Source organism: Meriones unguiculatus, chromosome 2, assembly GCF_030254825.1.
Source record: "Meriones unguiculatus strain TT.TT164.6M chromosome 2, Bangor_MerUng_6.1, whole genome shotgun sequence".
Taxonomy (NCBI): domain Eukaryota; kingdom Metazoa; phylum Chordata; class Mammalia; order Rodentia; family Muridae; genus Meriones; species Meriones unguiculatus.
The window spans coordinates 166181822-166207917 of NC_083350.1; the positions used below are offsets into that span (position 1 = coordinate 166181822).

Consider the following 26096-nt stretch of genomic DNA (forward strand, 5'->3'; position numbering starts at 1 on the left):
TCTCCTCCCAGACCTCCCCTCACATCTCCTAAACCCTATTTCCCCTCTCTTTCTTCTCATAGAAGGGGAGAATCGTAATGGATACCACCCCACCCCTGGCACCTCACATCACAGCAGGACGTGGCACATCTTCTGCCATTGACATCTTACAAAGCAGCCCAGCTAGTGCAAAGGGATACAAAAGCAGGCAACATAGACAGAGCTAACCCCTACTCCCATAATTAGGGGACACAGATGACGACCATGCTACACATCTCCTACGTATGTATACGGGGTCTAGATCCAGCCCATGCAAGCTTTTTGGTTGGTAATTCATTCTCTGTGAGGCCCCATTGGCCCACATGGCTGTATACAGGCAGACACGGTGCTGGAGAGGTATCCCACTTGATTTCTAAGAAAAATCATGCTCCATATTTATCTTATAGTATAAAGACATGAATTATTGATGACAATACTTGTTTGATATTACATCTGGACTTTTCTTATTGCCATAGCTTCTGATGTCTGTCTCCAATTTAAAATTGCTGGAATGCTGAGGTTATCTTACAGTATGCAGAATGGATATAATGGATATAACTGTTTTCTTGTAGTGAGAAACTGGCACATTTGATGATGTAATATATACGTTTTCACTGCGTATACATATATCTCCACTCATTCTCCACTGTCTGCTAACTACATCAGTTTATAGGAGAGGGAAAAGATGTTCAGAAGAGTGAACACAGAGAGAATGACAGCTTTAATTTGAGTCCCCAAACTGCCTTGATTCAACTGTGTTATTTTATGTGCAAATGGGAACCTTCTAGAAATGCCCTTTGACAGCTTTAATAGTAGGAGGCTGAAAAATCTAAAGCAGCAGAATTAGGAGATGATCAGCAGTTACAGCTGATACAGATGTAAGAGAAAGAGGCAGAGTTCTATGATGTGGCCTTTTCTAACTTCTGAGCAGAGTCTTTATGTCTTTTCCCACTTTCTCCACAGTTCTCTCTTTTTCAAATGTTCCTTTGTGAAGAAAGGACACATGAGCAAGCCCATGCCAATTCTCCTTATATTGTTTCATGTGCACTTAATGCTTATGGTGACAGATATCTATGTTTTCATCAAAATCACAGTATTAATCAGATGATCCCACTCTAAAATGATGCTGTTTCTTTCTCTGCTTCAAATGTTCCTAATCATCACTTATGGATAATGAACATACATGCTTTGTATACTTGACATTTGAATTATTATATTGTACTTCTAAAATGATAATAGGCAAAATAAAAGTGTAATTTTATCTCAGCAAATGTAGAAATCTTTTGTAATTTTAGCACTGAATTCTTTAATTCAGGTTGCAAAGACAATATAAACTTCATTTTCAACATATGAAAGTGAAAACCAAATTTCCTTATAATATAGCCTAGACAAATATGTCCATTATTGTCTAATCATAAGTTGTTTTAAAAGAGTTTTCTAAAATATCCACACATAACCTTGAGAAAATTTCTGGACTCTCCGTTGTACCAATTAACATAAAGGGATGCTAATTTTAAATATTTGCCTGCATTGTTCTGTGTATTAAAAGATAATTTTCTGTGGTCTCTACTTCAGTTTCTGTGTCCAAGTTCCTACTTTCTGGTTCTCTTGATGATGAACTATAATGTAGCAGTATGATACAAATAGACTCTTCCCCCAGCCCAACTTGTTAATGAACATGATGTTTCATCATACTGATAGAAACACAAACTAAAATAGTCAAGGACATAGAGTAAGAAAATAAATACATCAAAGAAAATAAGAGACAACACACTAAGTGATGAATAAGGGCAAGAAAAAGTAAGGCCTTAGGAACCAAGTCAAGTAAAAATCACATAATAAGTATGTGTGGCAATGGCTGCTACTGAAGAACAAACACACATTTTACCTGATAGGACAATACTTATGCTTTCTTCTTGGTAAGTTAGAAGGTTTTGAAGGTAGCAAGTGACATTCCTATGGGAACTGGCTTCAATAAGAAGGGCCATTTTCATGTTGAACAATTTGTTTTCATCCCGCGAATGGGACTTTGATGTATCTGGGATGACCTCTCCTTTGCTGTCTCTCCACTCCATATGAGGCTGTGGGAACCAAACTCCTGAATGACACTCCAACATCACACCTTTGAGATTAGGAGGATGCATAAGAATCCGTATGTCTGAGCCTGTGGCTGTGACCTTGACCTCTGTGATGTGCTCTTCATAGAACTCGCCATCTTTGAAGAAGCAGTGGTAAGACCCGTCATCATCGGCTGTCACTTTAAAGATCCTGAGGGTCACTTTCCCCTTTCCAATGTCGTTTTTCAGAAGTTCTGTCTGCTCCACATACTTGGAGACAGTTTCTCCATGCAGGTCTTTACCATTCCTGTACAGGCACATGGGCTCTGTATAGCAATTCCGGAACGAGCGAATCTCCATGTGCTGTGCTTGCTGTGGTGGGATCAACTGACAGCTGAGCTCAAGGTTTTCACCCAGTGGAGCCAGGACTGTTCTCTGTAAGCTAGTCACGGTGAATTGTTCTGAAGTGACTGCTACCATCTGAAGGAGGCAAAAGACAGCACAGTGCGTAACAAGAAGTATTTCTATAGCTCCCATTACTCCTACGATGACCATTGAGAATTCTACTTTTGGAATGAAGTAGAAAAAGACAGTGTATGAAATTGACTCATGATTTTAATTCAGTCTAGTGTCAAAGTGCCGTAGTGCTTGTAACAAATTTTAATTTTAGTTTAAATTTGCATAAAGTAAAACCCAGCCATTAAGAAAAAAAAAAAACAAAAAAACAAAACACGTTTCTCACACTCTTAATAGAGTTCTACATGTATCCAAAATGCCCCTTAAGGAGCCACTCCTTTAAGGTTTAGAGTCCATTTCACTCTTCAGGTGTGGTAGAGCATAAACATGAGTCCACATTCATGGCTTGTCCCTAACAAAAAGCTCCTTTCCTGACAAGAAGTTGTTGGAGAAAAAAACAAAACAAACAAACAAAAAAACTTGTAAAGCTAGCAAAACAAAGACGTAGAAACTGTCCCCCAAAAGACGGTTCCCTTTCAGATTTCAAATCATGGACTAGCAGAATGAGGACGAAGCTAGTCACAAGTTTTGTGTGTTTCTCTTCTGAGGGATGGATTTCTCATCTACAAAGGTCATTATATGTTCTAGGTTCTACAAATCTAAAGCAAAACTGTGTCTCAGGGTTTCTATTGTTGTGAAACAACACCATAAGCATGCTCACTCTTCTAAAGGAAGGCATTTATTTAATGCTGACTTACATTTCAGAGGTTTAGTCCATTATCATCATGGCAGAAATTATGGCTGTATACAGGCAGACACGGTGCTGGAGAGGTAGCTGAATTTTATATCCGGACTGTCCTACAACAGGAAGACAATGCCACACTGGCCCTGGCTTAAGCATATGAGAAATCAAACCTGCCCCCGCCCCGACAACTTCTTTCAACAAGAGCACACCCACTCCTACAAGGCCACACCTCCTAACAGTGTCACTACTTACGAGCTTATTAGAACCATTTATTTTCAAACCATTACATTCCACCACTGGCCCCCATAGACTTGTAGAACCATCATAATGCAGAAATGCACTAAGTCCAAATTTACAAACCCCCATAGTCTACAACAGTCTCAACAATGTCTAAAATTCCAATGTCTCCTCTGAGATTCCTGGCAGTCTCATCACTATAATCCCCTAAAAAATCAAAAAACAGATCATGTACTTCAACATAAAATGACACAGATTTTATATAAGCATTCCAAAATGGAAGAAATACTGGACCAAAGCAAGACTGAAAATAACCTGGGCCTATCCATGTTTGATGTCAAAGTGCTCTTCAGATTTCCACTTTCTATCAGTTTTGTTTACTGAAACACACTTCTCTCTTGGACTGCTTTCACTCCAAAATAGCAGCTTTCATCAGCACATGTACCACAGCTTTGGTATCTTCAATATTTTGGAGTATCTGAGGTAATCCAGGCTACATCTTCACAACTTCACACAATGGCTTGTCTAGACCTCCATGTAGGGACACCACTGACACTTGCCTGGCATGAGTGGCTTTCATTATACACAGAGGGAGATTCCGTATTACATTTCTTTTATCTTTGACTCTAAAGCCAGAACCACATGGCCAAAGTTGCCATATTGTACTGTTTGCTTCAGCTGAAACATGGCCCTCTTATTCACTTGTTTTACATTTTATTTTTTTTTATTAAGTTTCATTTTTTATATTAATCACAGGTTATTTACTTTACATCCCAGCCATAGCTCCCTCCCTCATTCCCTCCCAAACCCACCCACCTTCTCTCATCTCCTCCCTTCCCCTTTCCAAGTACACTGATAGGGGAGGACCTCCTCCACTTTCAGCTGACCCTAGCTTATCAGGTATCTTCAGGACTGGCTGCAATGTCCTCCTCTGTGGCCTAGCAAGGATGCTCCTCCCTTGGGTGGTGGGAGGAGGTCTAAGAGCCTACCACTGAATTCGTGTCAGAAACAGTTCCTGTTCCCCTTACTAGGGTACCCACTTGGATACTGAGCTACCATTGGCTACATCCAAGCAAGGATTCTAGGTTATATCCATACATGGTCCTTGGTTGGAAATAAAGTCTCATAAAAGACCCCTGTGCCCAGATATATTAGGTCCTTGTGGATCCCCAGTCCTCTCCAAGTCATACTAACTCCGCCTTCCTTCATAAGATTCCCTGTACTCTGCAGAAGGTTTGGTTATGAGTCTCAGCATCTGCTATGATACACTGCTAGGTAGAGTCTTTCAGAGGCTCTCAGTGGTAGACTCCTGTCCTGTTTCTTGTTTTCTTCTATACCCAATATCCATCCCGTTTGCCTTTCTAAATGAGGATTAATTGGTCCTCTTTCTTTTTTTTTTTTTTAGGTGTACAGATTTTAGTATGTTTATCCTATCTTATATGTCTATAAGTGAGTATATACCATGTGTGTCTTTCTGCTTCTGGGATACCTCACTCAGAATGATCTTTTATAGATCCCACCATTTGCCTGCAAATTTCATGATTTCCTTGTTTTTAATTGCTGTTTAGTATTCCATTGTGTAAAAGTACCACAATTTCTGTATCCATTCCTCCATTGATGGACATCTGGGTTGTTTCTAGTTTCTGGATATTATGAATAAAGCTGCTATAAACATGGTTGAACAAATGTCCTTGTTGTGTACTTGAATATCTTTTGGTTATATGCCTAGAAGTGGTATAGCTGGATCTTGAGGTAGCACAATTGCTAATTGTCTGAGAAAGTGACAGATTGATATCCAAAGTGGTTGTACAAGTTTATATTCCCACCAGCAATGGAGGAGGGTTACCTTTTCTCCACAACTTCTCCAGCAAAAAAAAAAAAAAAAAAAAAAAATTCAAGTCTCTGAAGAAAGAAATTGAAGAAGATATCAGAAGATGGAACGATCTCTCATGCTCATGGATTGGTAGGATTAACATAATGAAAATAGCCATTCGGCCAAAAGCAATCTACAGAATCAGTGCAATTCCCATCAAAATACCAACACAATTCTTTACAGAACTTGAAAGAAAAATTATCAACTTCATATGGGGAAACAAACAAACAAACAAAAAAAAACAACACAGAATTTTCAAAACGATCCTGTACAACAACAGATCATCTGGAGGTATCTCCATCCCTGATCTCAAGCTATATTACAGAGCAATAGTAATAAAAACTGCATGGTATTGGCATAGAAGCAGAAAGGTGAATCAATGGAACCCAAGAGAAGACCCAGAAATAAACCCACACACCTACGAACACTTGATTTTGGACAAAGAAGCCAAAACCATTCAATGGAAAAAGATAGCATCTTCAACAAATTGTGCTGGTCCAACTGGATGTCTCCATGCAGAAAAAGGAAAATAGATCCATATTTATCATCCTGCACACAACTAAAGTCCAAGTAGCTTTCTATTTTCTTTTTTTTTTCTCATGTGACCAGCCATTTTATTTTAGTTAATCCCATCATCTACGTAATCTGCACTTAGCTTTTATTTGCAATTTGCTTAGGATTGCCAATAATGTTTTTATGTTTACATTTTTTTCTTTATTAATTACACTTTATTCCCTTTGTATCCCCCGTGTGGTTCTCCTCCCTCCTCCCATCCCAATCCTTCCCTTCCTCCACACTCTGCATGCATGCCCCTCCCCAAGTCCACTGATAGGAGAGGACTTCTTTTCCTTCCTTCTGATCCTACTCAATTAGGTCTCATCAGGAGTTGCTGCATTGTTTTCTTCTGTGACCTGGTAATGCTGCTTCCCCTTCAGGGGGAGGTAATTAAAGAGCAGGCCAATCAGTTCATGTCAGAGACAGTCCCTGTTCCTATTACAATGGAACCCACTTGGATGCTGAACTGCCATGGGCTACATCTGTGCAGGGGTCTTAGGTTATCTCCATGCATAGTCCTTGGTTGGAATAGCAGTCTCAGGAAAAACCCCTGTGAAAAGATTTTTTGGTTCTGTTGCTCTCCTTGTGGAGTTCCTGTCCTCTCCAGATCTTACTGTTTCCTACTTCTTTCATAAGATTCCCTTCAGTCTGTCCAAAGGATGCCCATAAGTCTCAGCATCTGCATTGATAGTCTGCAAGGCAGAGCTTTTCAGAGTTCCTCTGTGTCAGGCTCCTGACTTGTTCCCTCTTTTCTCCTTCTTCTAATGTCCAGCCTCTTTGCCCTTCTGGATAGGAATTGAACATTTTAGCAAGAGTCCTCCCTCTTGATTAGTTTCTTTAGGTGTACAGATTTTAGTAGGTTTATCCTATATTATATGTCTATATGAGTGAGTATATACTGTGTGCATGTTTCTGCTTCTGGGATAGCTCACTCAGGATGATCTTTTCTAGATCCTACCATTTACCTGCAAATTTCATGATTTTCTTGTTTTTTTTTTTTATAAATTTTTCTATTTTCAGTGGTTCCCTTCACTGCTTCAGCTTGACTGTCCTGGAACTGTGTAGCAGGCTTGCTTTGAACTCATAGATCTGGCAGCTTCCACCTTCTTAGTGCTGTGATTAATGTGGACACCACCATGCCTGACCCTAAGCTTTTCTTTAATTCTGTGTTTTTTTTTTTTTTTTTTTTCAGAACTTGGAGGCTTAGATGAGTTGAATTTTGCTGTGAATTTTGCTACTCCCTTTATTCCATTTAGCATCAGGCTTTTCTTTAATCTGTTTACACAACCTGGTGCCCTTTTCTGACCCAACTGTATACATTTTGTATTTTTTCTTGCTCAGTTTTACAGCTGAAAATGGAGAACATAAAATATTATTATAGTAAATAACATTATACAACATTAAAAATGAAACTAGAAACAATGAAGACAACATAGAGGATAAACAGTTGTTTTGCAAGCATGAAGACCTGTGTTCATACCTCCAGAACTCACCAACAAGCAGCATGCTTCTCCTATAGTAACTTGGAAGGTGAAGACAGGAGAAACACTGAGGGCTCATGGTTAGAAAGACTAGCATATACAGTTGGAGCATTTGCACTTATCTTTAACAAGGTTAAAAGATAAGGACCAACACCACAGTTTATACCTGAATTCCACAGGAACACATGGCTGACATATTTACACACTCAAGGATGAACGTGCACACACAGACACACATACAAACACACATGCACAAGCACACACAGTTTTATAACATTAAAGTTGAATGGTCAACAAAATATAAATAAAAATATTTGAACATACATAAAATGTCATTTTCAGATAATTTTTATCATTGCATACTTAAGATTTTTAAACAAATACTTATTTATTTGCATTTAATGCTTTTCCTATTTGAAGTTAGTTTTTCAGGCATTGCATACAGTCATTTCTCACCATATTTACCCCTACTTCAACTCCTTCCAGATTCACCCATACTGCAGTACACAAATTTGGATCCTTCTTCTTTGCCCCCTTTATCTAATTCAGTCTGCACTTCTCATGTAGTCAGTGTGTGACCATGCACTTGATGAACCAACAGACTCATTCTTAATGAAACCAGACTCTCCCTTTCACACTAGGTATGAGCTGTCAACAGATCCTTGGCTAGGAATTTTTGTGACCATGCTAGATCTTTTTCCATGCTAGATATTGGTCTGGTTTAGATTGCACAGTTCTTGTGCATGCTGTCACAATCACTGAGTTCAAACGTGCAGCTGTCAGGTTGTGTCTGCAGGACAGAGTTTCCTTATATTCATCCAATATCTCTGGCCTATGTAGCCTCTCAGTCTCCTTCTCTGAAGTGATCTTTGTGCTTTGGCAGGAGAGAAGGCAGTAGAGATATTTTATTTACAGTTGAGTATTCAGTAGTCTCTTATTTCACACCTTGGTCCGTTTTGCACGTGCGTGTTAGTCACAATCTAGTTCAAACAGAAGCTTCTCTGGTGAGGATTGAGAGATGCATTAATCTATGGCTATAACAATAAGTCAATAGGAGATAGTTTAATACTGTGTACATTTAATAGAGTGGCAGTAGAAGGTTCTCCTTTTACGGCCTATGACCTCCTAGTTAAAGATGTGTGAGTAGTGCCAGGTATGAGTTTTGTCTTGTAGAATGGGACTTAAATCCAATTCATTGTTTTCTCCCAAAATGATCTCTATTGCAATAGTGGGAGAGTCTTGATGGTCCAGTAGTTATTGTAGTTCTTTACAGTTGGGTAAAATTGGTGATTACTTTTCTCCTCTGGTAGTATGCAGAGCAACTTTGCACCTTACAAAAGCAAATATGGATTAAATTTCTAGGTAAATAATAGATTAATATCTCCAAGTATTTATTTATTTATTGTCTAACAGTTTTATGCATTTACCTGACTAATCCCTTTTTCTCCTTTCCTGGGCCCACTAGAATCCATTTTCTCAGTAATTAGTTTTTCATGTCTTCATTCATTTTTGTGATCCAGTGATTTTAATGAGTTTCTTTTTTTTTTTTTTCAATGCAGTTTATTCAGGAACCTTGAACAATCATCTGACTCTGGGGAAAGCCAGCCCACAGCTTAAATAGCCTCTGGGTAGCCAACCCCAGCGTGCCATGTGGGCAATGCAGATAGGTCCACATACATGGAAGCAAGCCAGATCTTTGGCCTTAGCCAAATGTGGAATTGTTCGTGACAGAGAGCACTCACCATCGGGAAGGTGGAAGGCGGAAACCAGTTCCATCTTTAAGGCATAGCATTCCGCAGCTCTCTACAGTTCCCCCTTTTTGTTTTAGACGCATCAGGCAAGAGTAGAGGTCTGATCTCTGATATTAGAAATAAATTGGGACTTTGTACTGATGTTCATTTAGGTGTCATCCACCCAAAGAGCATCAGACCCGTCCAATACCTTTTGCTCAGAGGTGGGACCTGGGGCATCAACCCGCATGCAATCAGACATGCTCTTCTCTGGGCCCAAAGCGGCTGACCCTCAGTGCAGTGCTTAGCCTCGCATCCTGTAGCCAACCATGCTTGGGGAGACTGTCCTGCTTCAATGGCTGTAAAGGCCTGAATGGTCATGGCTGCATTACTCTGTTGTGAGACTCTAATCTTGCATATTTACCACAGGCAAACCAAGGAGACCAACACCAGAAGGCCTGCTAACGCTCCCATGCCCGCCCATTCCTTCAGATGATTCATGGCTGCAGCAATCCATGATGATAATCCTGTGGCTAGTCCTGCGTCCACTCTGGTTTTTTTCTAGAGCATTGGAAGTAGATTATTTACTACAGCAAGCAGTAGCACATTAACAGCTATGAAAATGACTTCTTTTTCCTCATCAACCAATAATTACTAATATTTTATTAAGAAGAGTTGGTTTTCATGGCCTATTCCTTATTCAGGATGAATTGTTGATAGAATCAGTTTAGTTTATGTCTACTGCAGATGTCAACATTGAGATTTTCATGCTCTCAAAATAATGTTAAGGATATAAAAATCTAGAATATTATGACATTGTTTTGTGTTATCATTTCATATTTTACATTTGTTGTTACCAAAATAAAAATGTATGTTTAAAATCTGTTTTGTTTTTGTAGGCCACATTATTTGAAAAAATAGGTATTATGAAATTTGAAGACATGTATGTAGCTATAACATTAGCTTATCTGACAAAACCAGTTTCAGATGAAAACATTACAGTGATTGACACAAACTTTAGTGACATTCCTGTTCGTCTGTACTTGCCAAAAAAGAAGTCTGAAATACGAAGACCAGCTATAATTTTCATGCATGGTGGTTCCTTTGTCATGGGAAGTTGCAGTAAGTGTATTTTTATGTTTGTTATTCATATGACAGAGTATTTGTCAGTACAGTGGTGACTTGGGTAATATATTCATCTTAACAAAGATACATTGGAATGTACGGGTCATAGCTCACAGTTAATTTTCATATATAAATCGGTTAGTAAAGCAATCAAGCAGAAACAAGATGGTTATGTTAAAAAATGTTGTTCAAATAAACAAATTGATATTCTAAACTTGACCATGCAAACCATAAACTTAGAAATAGATTAAAATAACCTAATGACATAAATTAAATGAACATTGAGGTAAACCAGGTATTCTAATTGTTAGATCTGAAATAATGTAATTGCTGCCACACTACAGCCAACATTTGGTCAAGTTGTAGATTGTGATACATCTACACACACACATCTACATAATATTAAGGCTTAGGATACAGAGCATTACTTTGTATTAACATTATAAAAATGAAAGGAAGCTGAGAAAACAGTTCCTTCCTGAAATGTAGAAGCTGAGACAGACAGACAAGCAGACAGACAGAAACACACAAACTTTTAAACTTCTGATGACTTATGGATTTACTACACAGAAAAGTTTTGGGATATTCCACTATGTACTAACAGATGTAACAAACAAGTGATAGAACTCTTTTCCTCAATGAACTTGAAGCTTGGTTATAATGTCCAGTATTTTGCCTTCATAAACTGTGAACATTCCATGATAAGCAAAACTTCTATTTGTAAAGCTGGGCAGCCAGCGGAGTAAGCATTTTTTCAGATAGGTATTTCAGATACTTCAGCACAGTGAGCACCTTTTCATATAGGTATTATCATCACGCTTTTGTATTGAAGAAGCAGAGTAAGAGGTGTTTTCAAAGTCCCACCATGGGGGGGGGCACAACAGGCCTGTGAGAAGAAACCAGGGGATTAAGGCTCCTGCTCCTGCTAAGCCGTCCACCCATGCTCCCAGTGTTGCTGGAAAATTTCCTCTCGAAAGCTCTAGTTCTGTCTTGCTCCAGTGACTGCTGAATTTCCACCCTGAATCCAACCTTACCTTCTCCCTCCAGGACATAATTCTGTATGGTTGGAATCTCCCAGTCCACCTCTCTCCTTATCCATCTATACTGTCTGAAACTTATTGGCTCCTTACTGATACTTTCTTCAAGACTCTCCACTTATACCCTGGGAAAAGGCATGTCTATCTTTTGGTCAAGATGAATCTGTGCTTTCCTAGGGATTATGTTTTCTACCAAATCATCATCTGATTTGTGTTTCTTCTACCTGCAGTTGTAGCCTTTTTTATTAATTCCTATGTACTGTCTTTTCCTCCTTGACCCCTGTTGGCTGCAGTTGCTCTTTCTAATTATTTTCTTAACATGCTTTATTTCCCGAGACATATTTCCTTGTACAGTAAGGTCATCTCTTTCTCTCCTGTTTCTATTTGAAACTGTGTAATCTGAAAGGGAGCAGGGACCTTTTGTTACACTGTTAGCTTTTATGAAACAAATTTCTTTGCCCTTCCCTTTTCCCCAAAATCCTATCCCTTCATTTGCAACTGCAATTTTAAAACAAACGAAAAGCTAAAACCATGCTGAAACAAGCTGTTGCGTATACTTTATTAATATTAATATTCCCCACTTTTTAGGATTTTCTTTTTTAGTTGTTGGTTATTGTTTTTCTCTACTTTATTCTTGTTTCCACTCTAGTCCCCACGCCCATTATGTTGATACAGGTTCTGTTTCCCTCCCTAACATTATTTCTGAACTTAAGTTCAATAAATGCATCTGCAGACTGGGCTGCATACTTGATCATTAGTGTATCATGTGAATTTCTTAAAGAGTAAACGGGAAAATAAAGCTCTCAAGAATACAAGAAAGGCAAATGTATGCCAGGAGAGACCACCATGCTTTTCTTCACAGTCTTTTAGCTCCTACACTTTATGACATGTTTTGGCCACAAATTAGGAGCAGCTTCTTGTTCCTATCCACACTATGTAGATTATTATTTGGACTGCTTCCTAGTCTTCATCCCTGGTGGATCACCAGCATTTCATCATTTCTTTTACTTTCTTTTTTAACCTTCCATGATTAAGAATTTGGCTGCATTGATTGTTAACAAATGTCTCAGAAATAGTATCCATTTGTTTACCAATCTTTTATCTAACACTGAGCTGAAGATGCTTACATTGCCCCATTGTTATCTTGTCCACTTTCTGCCTCTGCTTTCCTTAAGTCCATATTTCAAACAAATTTAGCTACATAAGTTTCCACGAGCTCTGTGAATTCTCAAAAAAGTGTACATTTTACTGAAACAATATTTCATTTTTCTCTTGTTCATTTTCTGATAATTATTATTTTATGTTAAACAACATGGATGCCAATTTATGCTTTGCATATGAATTACTATTTATTGCTATTTAAATATAATATTTGATATTACTTTCTCTTAAATTTTTAGGAAAGTATTCTCTGTTTTTACATCCTTGAAGGTTATTACTGTCTATTAATCTTCAATTAACTTTTGTATGGAATTACACGTGTAAGAACACACTTTTATTTGATTTTAATGAAAATTAATTTTGTCAGGTCACAGAGGAGGACTCTGCAGCCAGTCCTGAAGATACCAGATAAAACAGGGTCAGATGAAAGGGGAGGAGGTCCTCCCCAATCAGTGGACTTGGAAAAGGGCAGGGAAGAGATGAGGGAGGGAGGGTCGGATTGGGAGGGAATGAGGGAGCGGGATACAGCTGGGATACAGAGTTAACAAAATGTAACTAATAATAAAAAGAAAACTAATTTTGTCACTTACATACAGAAAGGTAACTTCTGTATAAAAAAAGGTTTACTTGTTAATTTATTAATTATCCATCGCCATATGTAAAAACATAAGCCTCTAGGGGAAAAAAAAAAAACTAGTCTGTTTTAATAGCACTAAATAGTACACTTTGACTAAAGTAAGTTGATGCACTTCCTGAAAAGTTCTTTAAATATGGTAAATATTTGAATTTGTAAAAAGTTTAGTGCTGGCTACAATGTTATTTTCAACTTATTTCCACACTTTCTAATAATTTTGCCAAGCGTTTTATCGAGTATGGTGGTAATGAGTTGTAGCCAGTCTTTTTCCTGAGCTCAATAGACTGTTGCTCTACGTGACAATAAAATGATTACTGAGATTCCATCAATCAATTAATCAAAATTTACATTTCTATCAGATTCATTATTGTTTCTGCATTTCCATTGTTTGCTGTTTCCAGTGTATTCTTTTATATTTATTCCTTTTATTTCAGAGTCATCCACCCATGATGACCTGAACAGACGGACATCAAACAAGCTTGATGCTGTTGTTGTGGGAATAGAGTAAGAGAATGATAGTACTTCTTAACACAGCTCTTGCACTCAATATAACTTGGCTTTTTCAGAGCTTGTCTTCTAGCCAACAATAAGCTATATCCTATGGATTTATGTTTACAGTAATTTTGTTATAGTTTTAATGTCAATGTGTCCACAAAGATATCAGTATTTACTTTTATTTCTGCTAGTTTAGATACAAGTGTGAGGCCAAAAGAATAAGCACATTTGTTATCACAGTTATGATAATCTCTAGAACTATGAACTCAAGATTTTCAAGCACCTAATTTTATCTGCAAGTAACATACCTTGAAAGTATTCTCATTATATGCTTGAGACAATAAATTTTAATTTGCCTATTTATAAATACTGTGTGGGGATAGAAATGTTCTTAGGTGTAATTCTACTAGGTGAAAATACTAGAATAATTTGTATATTTCAAGACATTATCTAAACTATAAGTCTTGATAGTTACAACATGACTTTTGCAAACCTTTACAATAATATACCAAAACTATGAGCAAGTACTTATTTACTTTAGGACCTCAGGTGTGTCCTCTGTAGTATTGAAATTCCCAGCAGCAGAATAAAATAATTTCTGTCTTTCTTGCCAATTCCATAGTGCAGATACAGACTTAGAAAACTGTACATCTCATACAAGATCACTACAAGGAATTTTATGGTTAAATGTATATTTGGGTCCAGCAGGGAGGGTATCTGTTCTGTCCTGCTGTTGAAAATGGAACAAGACAAAATCCTTAAACTTTGAGAAATAGCTAACTTGACACAATAATTAAGGCAGTGCCTTTACTGGTATAATTTTGATTAAGTTTAACACAGTATAATTTTAGTTAAGCTTTTAAAATAGTGAAATATGTTCTATATTGTTTAAGAATTCCACAGGTTTACTTTAAAGTATTTGTTGTTCTTTACCTTGAAGATTATTAATTTTTGTATTATTGTGCTCAGATTATGTGAATTTTAAATATTTAGGCATAGGTTAAAATACAAACCCTTACAAGGATTAACTGGTAAATATTGTTTAATATAATCATGTGAATAATTCACTAATTCTAACGGATATTAGGGCGATAGAAGTAAAAAGTGAGACAGCTCAACTGAGGTGTGGTTTTTATCACAGAACCTGGACACATGCACAGCAAAAGATGAACAAATGCAACAGTAATTATAGTTTTATGAATATACTTAAAATATTAGTAAGATTCACTGGTGGTTTGCTTTAAAATATTCATATTTAATATTATTCAAGTATATTCATATTTGCTCTCATATTTTCTGCATGTAATATTTCTGGGTAATCTAATCAATGATGCTCAGTTGCTCTTGAGGCACCAAGTGCACTGAGGGCTACGAAGCATACAGACTTCATAATGTGAACACACCTTCTGTCCCACTCTTTCCTCCTCACCACCGATACCTGAAACCCTGAACCAGATACTATTTCTCACTTTAAGATAGAAGCCACCTTTGGTGAGAGTTATGATTGCTGGGAGTTATGATTGAAAATATGCCTATTAGTATCAGTGTGAGATATTTTTAACTGGGCCTTTGTTACTTTTTTGCTTGATTTACCTCTAAAGCTACAGACTTGCGCCTCAGTATCCATTCCCAGCTGCCCTTGAAGATTGTGTTTCTGTGGTCAAGTTCTTTCTCCAGGAAAAGGTTCTTGCCAAATATGAAGTGGATCCAGGTCGCATCTGTATTTCAGGAGACAGTTCTGGGGGTGCCTTGGCAGCTACAGTGACTCAACTGGTACGTTGTATGTGCTATATATACTTTTTTCTTTATTAATTACACTTTACTCACTTTGTATCCCCCATGTGGTTCCCTCCCTCTTCCCATCCCAATCCCTCCCTTTCTCCACCCTCTTCCTGCATGCCCCTCCCCAAGTCAACTGATAGGGGAGGTCTTCTTTTCCTTCCTTCTGATCCTAGTCAGTTAGGTCTCATCTGGAGTGGCTGCATTGTCTTCTTCTGGGGCCTGGTAATGCTGCTTCCCCCTCAGGGAGAGGAAATTAAAGAGCAGGCCAATCAGTTCATGTCAAAGACAGTCCCTGTTCCTATTACAATGGAACCCACTTGGATACTGAACTGCCATGGGCCACATCTGTGCAGAGGTCTTAGGTTATCTACATGCATAGTCCTTGGTTGGAACCTAAAGAAACTAATCAAGAGGGAGGACTTTTGCTAAAATGCTCAATTCCTATCCAGAAAGGCATAGAGGCTGGGCATCAGAAGAAGGAGAAAAGAGGGAACAAGTCAGGAGCCTGACACAGAGGACCTCTGAAAATCTCTGTCCTGCAGACTATCAGTGTAGATATTGAGACTTATGGGCAACCTTTGGGCAGAGTGCAGGGAATCTTAGGAAAGATGCGGGAAATAGTAAGATCTGGAGAGGACAAAACTCCATAAGGAGAGCAACAGATCCAAAAAAAATCTTTTCACAGGGGTCTTTCCTGAGACTGCTATTCCAACCAAGGGTTATATATACTTTTTAAATCCTAATGCAAAAGAAGCTGTGTTTTAAGTATGTTTGCAATACTTCTATAACGTTGTCTGTGAAATTTAAAATAAACAGGTGAGATTATTCATTTTGAATGATATTATTTTAGATATGGATTTAACTGTCTAGCACTAAGTAAGGCTTTTACAGTCCTATTATTTTAGGAGGTTTGAGGCATATGCAGGTTTTGGGCGTTGTACCCAGGGCTGTGTGATTGGCAGGCAAAGATGCTACTCCTGCACTATGCAACTTTCTCCTTCAAACTTACTGTTTCAGCACGGGATTTTGATAAGATTCCCTGAACTGCTCTGTAGTTTGTTCAGGCTTTGAACTTGTGAGCCTTCTGCTGCAACAACTCAGGAAGAAGGTATTAGAAAATTATAATGCTGACCTCGACTTACCCTGCCAGTGTTAAGTAAAAGCTCACCAATTCCTCTCAACTACACTATCCATTTTGAGAAAGGATTCCTTCTGTTCACAACTTAATTGAAATTACGTAGAGATTCTATTTAAAAAATTAATATTTTTATCATTATAGTTGAAAAGTGTATTAATTACTTTTCTTCCTTCTAACTAAACATCTGACAGGAAGTAACTAATAGGAAGAGGTTGATTATGATGGCTCCTGGAACATTCAGAGCCTCATGGCAGGAGAAGAAAGACAGGCAGGTGGAGTTGTGGCAGCAGAGTGGGGTGCAAGGCTGCCTGCTCTTTTCCCCCAAGTCTAGAAGTCTCAATTCGATGATGGCTGGCACTCAACTTCATTTTTGATTATTGCTGTTTTCTTCTTTTAGGGGGCTCTAAGTCTAGGCCAGTTGATGTAGATGAGTAACCATGATCATGTGGTAAATGTGTAGATTGTCAAAGACAGCACTGGGCAACTTATCGTGCTTTTATAGAACAATTCCTACTGTGATTAAGTCACCTCAGATTAAAGTTTTTGTTGAATATAGCTAAACAATTACCATCAAATAGGTAATATTTTGAAAAGCAACACATGTTCAGTCCAACACATGTTTAGTGATCCCCAAAATTCCATTGTAGAACAAAATCACATTTTCTATCTTCTTTTTTTTTTTTAACCATACAGATTGGCTTCCTTTTACAAAGCAGAAGTAGTCTCAAAGTTTGTATGTATTTAATTTTAGAAAATACTTCCATGTTTTTTTTTAAATCTTACCATTCAACTAATATGTTTACTTCTTCAAGCCTGATTTATTTTGAGAGAATTATCACTTTAATTATGCAACTATTGGGGAGAGGGGCAAGGGAAGAGAAGAGGGAGGGCAGGGTTGGGAGGGGCTGAGGGAGGAGGCTACAACTGGGATTCAAAGTGCATAAGTTGTAATAAATAAAATATTTAAATGCTGGGAAAAATAAAATCCCAATAAAATGCCATCTTCTATAACCCAAAAAATACTTGAAAATTTTTGTTGAATGATTTGAATGTTTTGTTTGGTGGTGTCATCAGTGCACAAAAAGGCTCTAAAGCAGGTCGTTCTCTAATAGATGTTATAGAAAACAAAAGATGTGTGCTTTGTGGTTTAAATAAACATAAAATAAAATTGTTTTCTCTATTAATTACAAAGAGTTTCTTGGGAATCCCACTTTTTCATATTCATTCTTACTGTATAAACATAGCACTTTTCACCAATGGAAAACAATGATTTTTAAGAAAGGAAAACACTATTCAACATTTTTCATAGACATTAGAATTATATATATATACATATATATATAATTTTAAATATTGTCCATTTTAATTGCCAACATGATTGAAACACACATGACAGGTCTTCTGTTCATCTGCATGATCCACTATCTATTAGACTTTCAGTGTACACTCAGAGACAACAGAGAAATGACTAAGACTACATCAGCTGAGCTTGTACGTAAGCATGAGGTCCCTCTAGAAGCAGGACTTGCAATAAAACCTTGGCTGCCCTTGTTTTATAGTAAATAAAAAGTGGTGAGCTATATTTGTTTATTATTTGCCCTACAATTATCATGGTGGTATTATCTAACACATTATCACAAATAATAAGACACAGATACCTGTTAGATTTTATAGTTGCCTTATTTACCTTGGACTGGGCAGATATTCCTACCTATGCTGTCTAATCACCTCATCATCCCACTCCCAGCCTCCACCCAATATCATCCTCCTTAACCACCCTATCTCCTATCCATAATCATATAAATACTTATTTTTACTCTTCATCTTGGCCTTATTTTTTTTTTTTTTGCCATTATTGTAGTCCTTTCTATAGCCCCATGTGTTTTGTTTTGTTTTTTTCTTTCCAGGCTAAAACATAGTGGTGTCCTCTTTCTTGCTCTCTTCCCATCTGTCTCTGTCCCATGATTCTCCACAAAAGCCTAGGAACCCTAGCCATACCTACTCCATTTTGCCATTTTCAGGTATAGACTGTTTAATCAGCCAGTTCAGCCAGTCAGGTACATTTTAAGCAGGTTTACTCAAACAAGGTTGAGTGTATCTGGCAAGCAGCAACCAGATCTTTAGGGCCAGTAATTACCATTAGATCAGCCTCCAACACTCTTGCTTCACTGAATATTCCCTAATGTAGCATAAAAAAGAATGACAGTCTCTGAAGAAATAGAAGAAGATAACAGAAGATGGAAAGATCTCCCATGCTCATGGCTTGGTAGAATTAACATAGTAAAAAGGGTCCTTCTCAGATGCTGAAAAAGCATTTGACAAAATCCAGCATCCATTCATATTTAAAGTCTTGGAGAGATCAGAGATACAAGGCACATACCTAAACATAGTAAAAGCAATATACAGCAAGCCTATCGCCAATATTAAACTAAATGGAGAGAAACATAAATCAGTCCCACTGAAATCAGGGACAAGGCAAGGTTGCCCACTCTCTAAATTTCTCATTAACATAGTTCTTGAAGTCCTTGTTAGAGCAATAAGACAATTAAAGGAGATCAAAAGGATACAAATAAAGGGAACATCACTGTGAACCCCTATGTTAACAATGTTCTAAGAAGTCATTTAGAAAGATGGAAGTATGATGTATAGTTTAATTAAATAAAAACAGGGTAGATATTTACATATGGTGATGGCTCAGAAAGAGTCAAAAGGTACAGTTTTGAATAAAGTTACCTTGTATTTAACTGAATAGGCTATTAAGTATAATATATATGTTATATATATTAAAATATAGCTATATAATATTTATAATATATATTGTATTTTATATTTAGTGTTTTAATATATATGTAGAACATATGTAAATATATGGAATATATGTCATATAGAGAGAGTTTTGCTGAATGGTGATGGCTTACTTCTTTAATCATAGCACTCAAATGAGGAGGCAAGCAATCTTTGATTTTGAGATCAGCCTGGTCTACAGAGTGAGATCTAGAACAGCTAGAGCTACACAGAGAAACCCTATCTTAAAAAGCCAAAGATAGATAGATAGATAGATAGATAGATAGATAGATAGATATGTGTGTATAGAGAAACCCTGTCTCAGAACACCTACTAAAAATATATAAATGTATTATGTATTAATATAAATATATAATCATATTATATATAATACACTTATACATACTACATACTACAGACATGACTGTTAATAAATTAACATATAACTGTTAATTTATAAAATAGTTATACTTTATAATTAAATATATATCAGCATAACCACATTTGTCATGTATACTTAATATCATAAAGTATTAATTATATATTTGATAATATAATGATCAATTATATTAATCTTAATAATTAATTTGTTTTAACACAATATAATTTTATGATTATAATATCATATAATTGTATACATATATTATATTATTATAAATATGAATGTAATGTTTAAATTATGCATAATAAAATGCATACTTTTGTGAGACAGCATTTCTCTTTGTAGGTACATGCTGTATACACACACATACAGTGTTAGACATAAAGTGAGGAATAATCATTTTTCCAGTGGTAGTGTGGTAAATTGCTCTTTGAGTTTAGGAATTAAGCCTTTTCATTAGGTATTAAGGTATACAAACATAAGTTTGTATGATTATGGTACAAATTAAATACATACTAAGATACATGGTCTAGTTGTTTCCAGAATACTAATCTTTTGATTGTACCATTAACTTTGACATTTAGTCCTTTAGCTGAGTGAGAAAAAATAAACTTGGTTCATGATTTGAACTAAAATAGGTAAGAGCACTTTGTGCTAAATTAGCAAAAAGCATGATGGAAGGCTGAAGGATATTAGATTCAAAATATTTGTAACAATATGAAGTTATTGAGGGCTGGAAAGTTGTGTCAACTAATAAAGGTTCTGGACACACACACACTAAATAAATACATAATAAATAAAGCTAGTAAAAGTTTTGAAAAAAATAAAGTTGGAAAAGAGACACATGGTGGAAATGACAGGGGATTAGGAGCTTTACTGGAGGGCTGATCAAAGAAACCACTACATAGAGTTACCTTGGGGACCATAAACTATTCTCTGTTGAGCTGAGATGCTGAGGTCCACACTGATGCTACTGCCATCATGCCGTCCTACTCCACTGTTTCACCAGCCACACAAACAGCCATCAGCAAACGTTATTTTTAGTGGTACATGAACGGCCCTTTATTGGAGTGGCTACTGAAATTCTGTTAGAATGATGACAAGAGAAGTCTAGAGCTAGGTCAACCAATTTAACTGACCACATTTATTATGCACATTTTTTCCAAGGTCACTTTTCTAGCTGAGGAGACGGGAGTCATCCTTACAGCTGTACAGTTTTTCCATCCAAGGTTCTGGCATCAGGGTATTTGGACAAAAGGTCTCAAAGGTTGTAAGGGTGGCACCCTTCTCACAAAGGTGTGGTGTCACAGAAGGCTGTCAGATGTGAAAAGAGTGTGAAAAGCAAAGATGTGGCCCCCAAGTCTCCTTTCTGTGCTCCGAGGATACTTTGGGCCAGGTTAGATGCTGTGATGCCAAGGTTAATACTGATATTGCTGTTCCTCGGGTTTTCGGTGTCCTAGATAAATGAAGACACTGTCAATTCTTCAGTAACTGTCCCCGTCAGTGAAACAGGACTTTTAACTGGTCACCAGCCTCTACAGGGAATTTGGCATAGAACATTCTGAAAGTGCTTTAGTGAACTGAGATCCACTATTTTCGATTTCAAAATAAAATATAATATAGATATTCATAAGTTCTTGTGATGTTTTTATTCAAAAAGCTTTTGGTAATAAAGTTAAAAAATCTTACTTAGTCATAAAGACAAATATTTCTGCCATGAAGTTTGACTAGATTTATGACAGTGTCATTAGAGAAAAGGGAGGCTGAGTGACTCAGGATAGCAGAGGAGTAGGGAAATTGAAAGCATAGACATTCATGCTATTTCTCTTTATGCTTTTTGGGTTTTATTGCAGCTGCTTTTGATTTAATGATTATAATTTTCAACTACTACTGAGAACGATTGTTCCTTTTTTTATCTCCTTTAAATGTCACAGTTTTATTTCATGGCTTTGGGGATACACATATTTTTGTGAGTATGCACGTGTGTGTGTGTGTGTGTTTGTGTGTGTGTGTGTGTGTGTGTGTGTGTGTGAAGCATGTACATGTTCATGTGTGTGCTCATGAATGTAGAAGCCAAAGTTGATGCTACCTCTATCTTTCTCAACATTACTTTTGAGTCAGGGTCTCTCACAGAGCCTGGAGAACCCTGAGTCAGCTAGACAGGCCATCCAGTCAACTTCAAGGACCCTTGTGTGTCCACATTACCTACCCAGTGCTGGGGTAACAGGAATATGCTGCTGTGCGGAGCTTTCTTTGTTCTGGCCATCAGTACCCAGGTCATCACACTGTTTCCTAAATAGTCCATCACTCAGTCTCTGATTTCACTAATTTTTCATTTTCTTCTGTAATTCAGTATGAATTTTAAAAGGTCAAACAGAGACATAACTTGTTATTCCTGAAGTATAAGCATGTGTGCCATCTCACTAGAGGCCAGCATTTCGGCTACATGAAGAAGCTGTCACATGACTCTACCTCTGTTTCACACCATTCTTACCACTGCTTTTCTACTAATCTGAGAGCCTGCCATTTATTTATAAAATTTCCATTCCAAAGCCACTGTGGAAAATAAGAACCTTGGAGGGAGTCTCTTGGGATTTTTTTTTTCTTGAACTTGTAGAACCTCCTTTCTGTTGTTCTGAAATATGGAGTTGATCAGGTGGGTAGCCTTATGATGAGCTAATAATATTTCATAGATTTTTTTTTTCATTTCATGTAAGTTCTTTGCCTTTGTGAGGGTGTGACCTTAAGCAGCTACAGGTGCTGATGCAGAACTGTTGTAGATGCTTGAGCTGTATAGTGTCCATGCTTTCAGGGAAGTGGTTCACTGCTGTGGATTGTACAAGAAAAAAAGAATGTAGCTACAGGCATAGGAGTCCTCTTATTTCTGATAAGAAACAGAGACTGCAATGCAACATTCCACAGCTTTTTATGATTTGCTGATTTTCATAAATGATTCTCTCTATCATCTCTCATTTTTATTACACCACACTAGTTAGATAAACTTTAAGTGTTTTCTCTAGCATGAAAAGGTCCATTAGACTTTAGTTTACATGTGAATATTGGCAGTTGTATTTCATTATATTTGTAAATTTTGCTTATTTATTACTCAGGTTGACAATTCTTTTAGGAAAACTAGAAATACTAAGGCATGTTTATTATTAGAGTTCTTGGGAGACTGACACAGGAGGACCCTATGTTACATAACAACCCTAAGACTTGCAACAAACTTTATTACAAAAAAACAAAAGCTAAATTTCTTAAATAAGTAAATAAATTTGCAAAAGTCCAACTTCAGAAACAAAAAGCTTATCTTCCTCACTAAGATGTTGCTGATCACCCTCCTGTTTGGCTGTCATATGTGAGTAAAGGTGTGAATACCAGAATGTGTATTGTGATTAAACTCTTGTCATCCTCACTAACATTACATTGATCATATTCCTGTTTGTCACATGTGAATAAATCGGTGGGCAAGAGAGTGTGTGTTGTTTCTGTAGATGACAGTGGAATGATACTCTCATTTCTCTAAACTAATGGCTAAATGTTGAGAGAAAAGTTACTAGATAGTGTTTTTTATGAATAGATTCATTTCCCCCTGGCTACTACAATGAAATTACAAATTTTATTGTTTTAAAGCAATTGACTCATTAGTATTCATTATATTTCTAGCTACAAAATGATCCAAAATTCAAAGGTAGAATTAAGGCACAAGCTTTGATATACCCTGGCCTACAGTCAATTGATACTTCTCTGCCATCTCATCGAGAGTACGCACATGGTCCGATTATGTTCCAGGAGGTCACACTTAAGTTGTTATGCTTATATGTGACTGAAGACAAAGCTCTCACCCAGGCTGCACTGAGAAATGAGCACATGCCAGAAGAGTCAAGACATCTGTTCAAGTTTGTTAACTGGAGTGACTTCCTTCCTGAGAAATATAAGAAGAATCATGTTTACACTGAACCAGTTCTTGGAAAACTGAATGCTTCCTATCCAGCACTTGTGGATAGCAGGCTGTCCCCTTTGATAGCCAGTGACTCCCAGTTACAGAGTTTGCCACTGACCTACATCCTCACTTGTGAACATGATCCCTTAAGAGACGATGGTCTCATTTACATCTCACGCCTTAGAAATGTTGGAGTTCAAGTTACTCATGACCACATAGAGGAAGGAGTCCATGGGGCCCTGTCATTCACTACGGCTCCAGTGTTTTTACATTTAGGATTAAAAGTAAGAGATAAATATATTACTTGGTTAGAGGAAAATCTGTAAATAAATAGTGCAGGTATCTAGGTAGTCAGTAAAGCAATCTGATAAATTTATTTTGAATTATTGTATGATTTATTGGCACAAAATAAACTGACTTGTGTATAAAGCTGCACAGAATTTAAATAAAGATTATTGAATGCTTGAGAATGTTATTTCACCTTCTTAGTGTTAGAAATATTGCTAAAATGGGGGTGCTCACTTCATTATCCTATTAATTACCATTTGTTATGAAAGATGTACTCTGAGTATTCAAAAATGGCAGAACAATTTTAAAATATGAGTGTTATATTAAGTATTTTGTGTGCCTGGCCCTTTAAATGACCTATACCCTTCAGTTGGCTCTTGGACTTCTAGGAATAAGAGAGGGTATAAAAAGATTTAATTAGAGAAGTTTGAGAACCAAAACTCAGAAGAAAAACATCAAACATAAAGAAAAGGGGAAACAGATATGTTCATTCTCAGTGACTGAACCAGAGAGAAGGAATTCCCTCCATGTAGAAGGTGAGAAAGGTACAGTGTCAATGAGCAGTAAAGTTAAACACTGGAAAAGCAGAAGGATGGTCAGATGAGACAGCATTTTTCAGGAGACAAGGTAAAATCCACAGCACCTTTGGAAAACAGGTATCCCTTGGTCAAAAGAAATCACCAACAAGATTTCCAATACTTATACAGCATGTGCCTGCTAATAAGGATAATCCAAATGGTTATGATGAAATATGATTGAGTTCTGTAGAAATGAAGGATGTAAAGAGTTTTAAGGAGGCAAGAATGTCTTATAGAATGCACTCATTCGTTGTAGAACAAACTCTAAATATTTGAGCTACTCAAGAAAAGAATTATTCCCCAAGACTGGAAGAAATTTGATACAGCTGCCATGGTTGTCATGGAGGAGAAAAAAATCCAGGAATTTGGAACATCGGTTTAAATGGAAAGCAACTTAAAGCAATTACACTGAAATCAGGTATAAGATAGACTGCTCACTCTCTCTGTATCTCTTCAATATAGTACTTAAGTCTTAGCCAGAACAGTAGGACAACAAAAGGAGATCAAGGGGATACAAATTGGTAAGGAAGAAGCCAAAATATCACTATTTGCGGATGATATACTAATATACATAAGAGACCAAAACAATCTACCAGAGAATCATTACAGCTGATAAACACCTTCAGCAAAGTGACTAGATACAAAGTTCACTCAAAAAAAAAAATCGTTAACCCTCTTGTATACAAAACACAAACGGGCTGAGAAGAAATCATGGAAGCAATATCTTTCACAATAGCCCAAATAATATAAGGTATCTTGGTGTAACTCTAATCAAGCAAGTCAAAGCATGCTAGGACAATACCATCAAGTCTCTGAAGAAATAAATTGAAGAAGATATCAGAATACAGAAAGCCTATGAACATGGGTCAGTGAGATTAATATAGTACAAATGTCTATCTTACTAAAAGCAATCTATAGATATAGTACAATTCCCACCAAAAAAACAACAAAATACTTTATTGACTTTGAAAGAACTGTTCTCAACTTCATATGGAAAAACAAAACCAGAATAGCTAAAACAATTCTAAACTATGAAAGATCTAGAGATATCTCCACCCCTGATTTCAAGTAATTCTACAGAGAAAGAGTAGTGAAAACTGCATGGTACATCACAAAAATAGCCTAGCTGAGCAAAATGAAATTGAATTAATGTCCCAGAAGTAAAACTAGACACCTACTGACACTTGGTTTTCAACAAAGAAGCCAAAATCATACAAGGGAAAAAAGAAAGCATCCTCAACAAATGGTGCTGCTCTAACTGGTTGTCTACGTGTAGAAAAATTCAAATAAATCCTTATTTATCACCCTGTACAAAACAAAAGTCCAAGTGGATCGAAGACCTCAACATAAAACCAGATACGCTGGTAGGCTTAGATTTTTCACCAAACCTAACATTATTTAGGGTTCTTCAATGCTTCTACACCCCTTCCACCCACTGAACAAAAACCACTGTCTCACTGTCCATGGGATCCTCTATATCTTATCTCCTCAGAGTCCACCCACAGATATTTTCATCTGGCCAAAGTCATGGCCCTTGTACAAGACAGTTTGCAACAAGACATCATATGCCCTTCACAAGACTGCTTCAAGCAAAACA

At 37.0% G+C, this 26096-nt stretch overlaps 2 protein-coding genes across 2 annotated transcripts in view; one reads left to right on the forward strand and one right to left on the reverse strand.

Annotated features, from left to right (window-relative positions):
- The window catches only part of LOC110563788 (arylacetamide deacetylase-like 2), a 43110-nt gene extending 19151 nt beyond the window's left edge, over positions 1–23959 (forward strand). The window contains exons 2-5 of the mRNA XM_021660985.1: positions 10052–10274; positions 13544–13613; positions 15206–15377; positions 23357–23959. Of these exons, the coding sequence (XP_021516660.1) occupies positions 10052–10274; positions 13544–13613; positions 15206–15377; positions 23357–23959 (1068 nt within the window). The remainder of the gene's footprint in view (positions 1–10051; positions 10275–13543; positions 13614–15205; positions 15378–23356) is intronic.
- LOC110563789 (selection and upkeep of intraepithelial T-cells protein 2-like) lies at positions 1839–2626 on the reverse strand. The gene has a single exon (XM_021660986.2). The coding sequence runs from the start codon at positions 2610–2612 to the stop codon at positions 1839–1841; it is 774 nt and encodes a 257-aa protein (XP_021516661.1). The 5' UTR covers positions 2613–2626.
- Positions 23960–26096: the final 2137 nt, after the last annotated feature.